We start from the raw sequence: 7,357 nt of genomic DNA, 5'->3' as shown, positions 1-7,357 counted from the left end.
AAACCCGACCAAAAAAGAAAAGAATGACCTTTAATCCGACAGAAAAGTAAAGCGGTGGAGGGACCAATAGTATGATCAATAGCCAGCGATCATGATGAGCGGGATCTCTGTCCAACAACTTGCACCACTGATCCATTCCAGAAAAACTTCAGTCCAGTATTGATGTGTAGATATAAAAGGAATCAATAGCCAGTGAGAAAAGCACTTCTGACTTTACCGGAGCTACAGAGCCCTGCCTTCACGCCACATCATTCCCCTGTAACTGACCTTTACAGCATTAACAGGATTTCTTCTGATTAATATGCTTTGTTTCAGAATAAACTTTGCTTTTCTTACATTAAATGTCGATGCATGTTTGTAGGATTATTACATCATTAGGTGCATATTTTTTATGGACATAATGATTTTTCATTAACAGGAAATTGAGAGTTGTAACCGATGTGTAAAGTAGCTGTTGCAGAAGAGGTAGTGTTTTATATTGTCAGTCGCCTCAACTCCAAGTACTCACGGACATATTTTCACCAGATTGACCTGCAATATAAAGTCTACTCTATACTGCCATTCAAGTAATTCTGCATTTACCAGCCTTTGCAGCACTTTCACTCCAGACTGTACTTTCTTACATGGGAAGATGTACAGCAAGCTCCAGATGTGGTTTAGTTCGACTCACATTAGGCCTTGAACTGTAAACACTTCATCATCTGAGATGATAAATAGAAGATAAATCAATGGGATTGAATTTGCATTTTCAAAACAGTCAAAACTATTGTTTTCAATTATTAAAGTAGGCATCATTTCTTAGCCAACTTTCATTTTTCGTTGATTACTTTTTTTTTTTTAAACCTGGCAATATGATGAAACTATAGATAACACCAGATGTGTGGAGTCCTGGCTGCACTCTGCAGCTCTATTGTGCCTCTCCGTGGTCACATGTGTGTAATACAACTTTGGAGCCACCTGAAGATGTCACATGAGAAAAACTAATTCCCCGGATGCATATTCGTTGCTGCTACGTAGCCTTCAAAATAAAAGTGCCAGTCTTGCAAAAAAAAGAGACGCTTTTTGGGCTGAAGAAGACGACAACCAAATACTGTGATTTGTTTTTCTACTTGGATTCAAATCTACCAGTAAATAAATACCTGTAGGCGGATAGAATAGTGGCATACCGAGCATTTGTTAGATAATGATTTACAAATGGGCAAATGTAGATAGTATCAAGCCATTTAGTTTCCAGACACCAGGCTCAGAGTAAAACGGATGTCAACAAAGGTTTTATTTTGAAGATGTTCCAACGGAAGTCTTGCATGCTTATCGGTCCAATGAAGTTATTTGTAGCGCCACCTCCGGAGCCTGGATGGACCTCCCAGGCCCTCCAGAGACACACACCCAGAGAGGATCAGGTGCAGCCAGCAGAGTCCGTCTGAAGACACTGAAGCGGTCAGACACACATGATGAGGCTGCTGCCAGCTGTTGTCACAGTGTCACTCACTGTGGCGGTCGCTTACTACCTGTACATCCCGATGCCTGATGCCATCCAGGAGCCGTGGAAGCTCATCATGATGGATGCTGGATTCCGAACAATGATGCACCTGGTGAGACAGAGGTTTTGCATTTGGGAATACATTGTGGTACACGTGCTGTATGTGGAAGGGAGCAACTTGAGCTGTACTTGTGATCTGATCTGCACAAATAAAAGCTAATATTTTTTTATAGCAGTTGTTTTCCACATGAAAAGGGTAAGTTGCATGTACTGCATAGTGGCAAAGACACACCTCTTACCCTAAAACACTGTAATGCATGTTGCCTTTGCAGACATGGACTGCTCACCTACTCACTTCAGCCATGTGTGGAATAATATCACGCCAACTTTAGCCCAGTTGTTTTTGCATAATCAGTGTCTTACAATGTGTATGTATTTAAGCATTTTCAGTGCAGATGTCCTGGCATGTACATGAATTTACTGCTCTGTAATGGATTGAAGTGAGCACAGTGCTTCTCTTTATTAGAAGGTATTTTGAAGCTGTTATCCATGAAGGCACATTCGTAACAGCAGGGTGAAATGTACAAACTTTGTGAAAGGGCTTTTCCAGTACATTTACACTTAGATTGTGAAACTAGCACGCTGTTTGTAACGTGACTAACCTGTTGCAAAGCACCCACCATGGAATTTGATCTCGGTCAGTGTGCGGACACACCCCTCCACCATCACCTTTGTTCTACATTTTGTAAATGGTACTGCAGGTGAAGAGTAATGATACCAGTTATCGCTGTCTGAGGGAGTTTGCGGATTAATGTTCTACTTATAAGGACTTGTTTGCTTTAGTACTCTTTGTACAAGTCATGTAATAATTAATCTCATCTTTCCTTTCCAAATATGAAGTGAAAAAAAACAAAAAAAACTTTGCGATAAGATTAAAAAAAAAAGTCCTACTGGTCTGTCCTTGTTATTTAAATAGTTGTGCTTAAATTTGTTCTATAACATTTACTATGATTTACTGTAGAAGAAGAAGCTCAAATGGTTTTAAACTACTCTGTGATAAATTGCTCTTTTTTTGTGACAGCATGTTGACATTGTTGGTTTTGAGTGAAATGTCTTGACAACTATTAGATGGATTGCCATACAATTTGGTACAGACGTTCATGTCCCCCATGATCCCATTACATTTTCAATTCTGTCTGGTATCAGGCAAATAAACTTCACCCTAAGGAAGTGATCAAACTAATATTATTATGAAACGTTGTTTCAGTAACGTTGGTGTTGCTGGTTCTGAATCCCCGCTGTGCCAAGCAGCTGTGTCTGCTGGCCTTGGCTGAACCAGAGTATTGAGACAGTCTGAGATGTTTGTGGGGAGGAGGGCAGACATACTGAGACACACCAGTAAGATACAGTGCAGAAGGACAGAGGTGACTAGGGGAGACAGTTGTTTCTCAACTCCCTGCCAAGAGATGAATTTCTCCTGCTGTTTTCACTGGTCGCCCCAAATATGTCTCGAATGTCCTTTCTGTCTTCAGGCCTCTTTGAAAGCTTGGCTGGGCTTTGACCATTACATCACGTCAATCGGGCAGTCCATGGACGGCATGGTGAGGGAGTCCGGCGGAGGGGTCATGCCCGGAGTCAAAGTCAGCGACATCACTTTCGCCGGCGTCCCGGTCCGAGTGTACGAGCCCCCGGCTGGAGGGGAGGGTCATCTGAGGAGAGGGTTGATGTTTATCCACGGGGGAGGCTGGGCCCTCGGCACTACCAGTGAGTACGGACATTCCTGCTGTCTTTAAGCACAAATGGAAGAAATGAGGTCAGAAAAAACAGCAAAGTAAATGGTCAAAACTTGAGAACGTAGAAGTATTTTTAGACTTTAAATTCAGTGTCTTGAAACCAATTGACCAACCAAACGGATTGCTAATATTTTTGTTTTATTGAATGTGATCTGTTACATTTTCTGCCTTAAAAGGAAATGATTTGTCCAGATTCCACAAAAGTTTGTGTTGCAACTTGTGTGCGTGTTTTCCAGTGATACTTCAAAAATGTTGATAATTAAGCTGCAAAATATTTTATGTGCACTTTTCCACACTCCTCCACCTCTCTCTTACTTCCTCAGAGAAGGGGTCGTATGATACAATCAACCAGATGTTGTCCGACGAGCTCAACACTGTTGTGGTCTCTGTTGAGTAAGTGTGCAACACCAACCCGCTATTGCTAAACGTTGCTGCTCATTGAGACAGAAACACACTTTAAGAAATGCACATTCTCAGACGTTAGAAAGCTCCCTTCAGAGCCACAGAAGTGTTTTCAGTCATACTCCTTTAGACAAGTGAATTGATCTTCATGTGCGAAATTGGTGGCGTGACCCTTTAACTACAGAAAAAGTGCTTACAGTCACATTCTCCTAAGTTTTCGAGGCCTGCAGTAAATGATCGTTTGCAACCCATGTCTGTGTAGGTATCGTCTGTTTCCAGAGGTGCACTTTCCAGTGCCGTATTTAGACTGCCTCGCTGCTGCCAAGCACTTCCTGTCCCCAGAGGTCCAGGCCAGGTATGCCATCGACCCTGAGCGTGTGGCTGTGGCAGGTGACAGTGCTGGAGGAAACCTGGCTGCTGCGGTCGCTCAAGAGGTAAATACCGAAGCAATCTCCTGTCGGAAAGTGTGCACTGTGTATAAAGATTAGAAGATGGAGGCCTTCATTTTTATTTTTTTTAATTTTCCTAGATTTCTACAGATGAGACTATGAGTGTGAAATTCAGCGTTCAGGCGTTGATCTACCCAGCGCTCCAGGCTCTGGACTTCAACACGCCCTCCTACTTGCAGAACCAGAACATACCCGTCCTCTACCGGCTCCTCATGGTCCACTTCTGGCTGCAGTACCTTGGTGCTGACCTCTCCCTTCAGTCCCAGTGGCTGGCCAACAACCACAGCTCCTTACACCACACGAGCATCACCCCAGAGCTGAGAGCGCGTCTAGACTGGACCGCCCTCCTGCCCCCGAAACACCAGCAGAACTACAGGCCTGTGATTGTGAAGAAGGGTTCACCGGGGACAGGGAAGGAGGTGCCGGGGCTGCTGGATGTGAGGGCGTCACCACTGTTAGCAGGACCAGAGGTTTTGGTTAAATGCCCTCGAGCATACATCCTCACATGCGAGTATGACGTGTTGAGGGATGATGGCCTGATGTACGCACGGCGCTTACAGGACGCAGGCGTCTCAGTCACCAACGACCACTATGAGGACGGCTTCCACGGATGCTTCAGCTTGATCACCTGGCCAATGGAATTTGATGTAGGGAAGAGAGCACTCCGGGGTTACCTCAACTGGCTGCAGAACAACTTGTAAGAGTGTGTGTGCAAGTGAGTGAAAGGCTCTTTATGTGTGCATGCATGTGTGTGTGTGTGTGTGTTTCATTGATGCTGCTTTATGAATCATAAACTTGCTAAGGGCTAATACATCTGCTCTTTGTTTAAAAATGCAAGCTCAGGGCCCCCATGTTCTTACAGATACAGACACACACATACTACCTTGTTACATATGAAGCTCTGCGAGCATTGCAATATCTGCCTGCAGTGGAGAAGGGCAGATATGCAGATATGCACAGCCACAAGCTTTCCACTAGTGTAATGAATACATAATGAATCTGCTTCCACTGGGAGGAAACATGTCAGTTCACTGATTTCTAGCCCCGCCACAAACACATGAGCAATATATGTCACGTTTAATACATTTTATACTTCACTTTTAGAATAAAACAAACAAAAGTTCACGTCAGCAGTGGTTTACACTGTCTGATGCACTGAAGACAAAAACAAAGTGCCCTCAAAGTATCTTAACTATTGGATGTATTGCTATGAAATGTTCTGAATCATTTGTAATAACTTTGGTGATCCCTTCACTTTTACTTGTGTCAGACAAATTTGTTTTTCATTAAATACCAGCCAAACTAATTCCCATCAGCCTCCAGCAGCCTACTGTTGTGATTTTTGAACAAATTGATGAATAAAAAAATGTGAAGTCATACTTCTGAGAAAAATTGTTCTGTTAATTTTCTATTTTCCAGGTACACTGTTATTTATCATCAGCCTGTGATGTTCAACATATTAAATGCTATTTTGTTACTCGGTGTATTTCCAGAATGCCTTTTAACAACCACCATAATACAAATGTGAATTATTAATTATTGTTTTTAATTATTATTTCAGAAATAAGGCTTTCATAAAAACTATGCTTGAATTAATGCATTGGAGCTGCTATTTGATAAACTTTTTTTGTATAAAAAGTACAAAAACTAGAATTTGAACAAGAAGTTAAAACCGACTGAATCAAAGAACAAAATGCCCGATATCTTAATTTAACATTGATTGTTTCCAGGGCCTCTGTGCAATCAAACTGATATGGTTGTAATATGCCACCTTTAGCTTATTGTGTTATATTATATCTATAATGCATACAAATACTCATGTCGGTCAGCTATTCTGTGGATATGCTTTACAGCTATTAAAACAAAAAAAGTGAAAAGTTGTCAAAACAGGCCTATCCCAATCAATAAGAAGCCAACACAGAGGAGAAAGGTTCCCTTCAGGTCTAACATAATCATATTTCAATATAGCAGGAAGAAATGAAGAGCAGGGTGGTGTTGATGACACAGCTTGTAAATAGTTAATTCATGTTGCACGTGTACTCCACATTGCTACCACGAGAGAATGCAAAGACCCTCCCAGGGCTCTAACATCGGGATCAGACATGTTTTTGTTTCTTGTGCATTTCTGGGTCACGAAAACCAGCAGGAGCAATAATCAGTGCAACACCCCCCTCTAGTGGACTGACATGAACATGCACCTTCTTTGGCCTTAATCTAACACACATTTGGTAATCATAGGTGGAACCGAGTACATTTACACAAGTAACCCATTCTACTTAGCTTTTAGGTGCTTTTAGGTGCTTCCAGAGGCAAATATTGTACTTTTTACTCTGCTACTGCTAAAGTATAATACATTGTTATAGATTAAACTACCCAACAGTATGTAAGAAGTTGAAATGAGTTACTCCTTAAACCAAATACCAAAGTAAAATGCTATTTACACATGAATGCATCAGCAAAAATAATCCAATAATATAATATATAGCAATACAACACTGACAGGGGCCATTTGTCTGCAAGTCAAATATGTTTTATACTTTAAGTATTCATTGCTGATAAGCCTTCTGTAATTAAAAGCAACATTTTGAATGAAGTATTTTTGACATTGCTATGGTATTTTTACTTTTACTCTGGTGAAGGACCTGAACTCTACCTTCACCACTGTGTGATATTACACTTGGAGGACATTGAACACATCCTTTCTTGATACCTAATCTTATATTAAACTTGATGTTAATCCTCATAACTGCATGTCTAACTGTTGTCCTTATCCTAACCTTTTTAGGACGTTTTTATTCATTTATATAACTAATCTTTGGCCAGTTTACCTGGTTGAACATTATAAATGATAAATGATATATGGATTGTGAGTTAAATATGTTTCTATGCTCCCACATTCACACACACAGTAGTTTCCTATCAGGGAAACACCCTTCCACTGACGGTGCGGGTTGACACACTAAGTCACTGGCACCCATTTGCATGCATTGTGCTGCTGCAGCATTTTTCGGCACTATAGTCTTTGTTTTATAAATGAGACAATGAGCAGCTGTCGTGCTCAGATGGGAATTTAGGGAGATTCCATGACTTTACCGAGAGGAACGTGGGGAGGAGAAGCCTCGGGGGGAGGGAAAAGGGGAGTGAAGAACAGAGGAGGGTGAATGGAGCGTGTTCTCTCCTTTAGTTCCATTATACTGTAGGTCTTCTGGGTGTTAGTCAAGCTTTTGTATCCG

General features: G+C 41.5%; 1 protein-coding gene across 1 annotated transcript; it reads left to right on the top strand.

Moving 5' to 3' along the window:
* The first annotated feature begins 1,333 nt into the window (after positions 1–1,333).
* On the top strand, positions 1,334–5,065 carry LOC116383273 (neutral cholesterol ester hydrolase 1-like). Its single transcript, XM_031846978.1, has 5 exons — positions 1,334–1,592; positions 3,013–3,244; positions 3,597–3,666; positions 3,938–4,109; positions 4,205–5,065. The coding sequence occupies exons 1-5, from the start codon at positions 1,449–1,451 to the stop codon at positions 4,823–4,825; spliced, it is 1,239 nt and encodes a 412-aa protein (XP_031702838.1). The 5' UTR covers positions 1,334–1,448; the 3' UTR covers positions 4,826–5,065.
* The last annotated feature ends 2,292 nt before the right edge of the window (positions 5,066–7,357 follow it).

Source organism: Anarrhichthys ocellatus, unplaced genomic scaffold, assembly GCF_004355925.1.
Source record: "Anarrhichthys ocellatus isolate YVR2014 unplaced genomic scaffold, GSC_Weel_1.0 scaffold7, whole genome shotgun sequence".
Lineage (NCBI taxonomy): Eukaryota > Metazoa > Chordata > Actinopteri > Perciformes > Anarhichadidae > Anarrhichthys > Anarrhichthys ocellatus.
This window is presented reverse-complemented; position numbering and strand designations above follow the sequence as displayed.

Excerpts from the sequence above, each read along its gene's own strand:
- LOC116383273 (XM_031846978.1), top strand. The coding sequence starts at position 1,449 with ATGATGAGGCTGCTGCCAGCTGTTGTCACAGTGTCACTCACTGTGGCG. Across the intron at positions 3,245-3,596 it reads CTGGGCCCTCGGCACTACCA|AGAAGGGGTCGTATGATACA; the intron begins GTGAGTACGGAC and ends TTACTTCCTCAG. Across the intron at positions 4,110-4,204 it reads CTGCTGCGGTCGCTCAAGAG|ATTTCTACAGATGAGACTAT; the intron begins GTAAATACCGAA and ends TAATTTTCCTAG.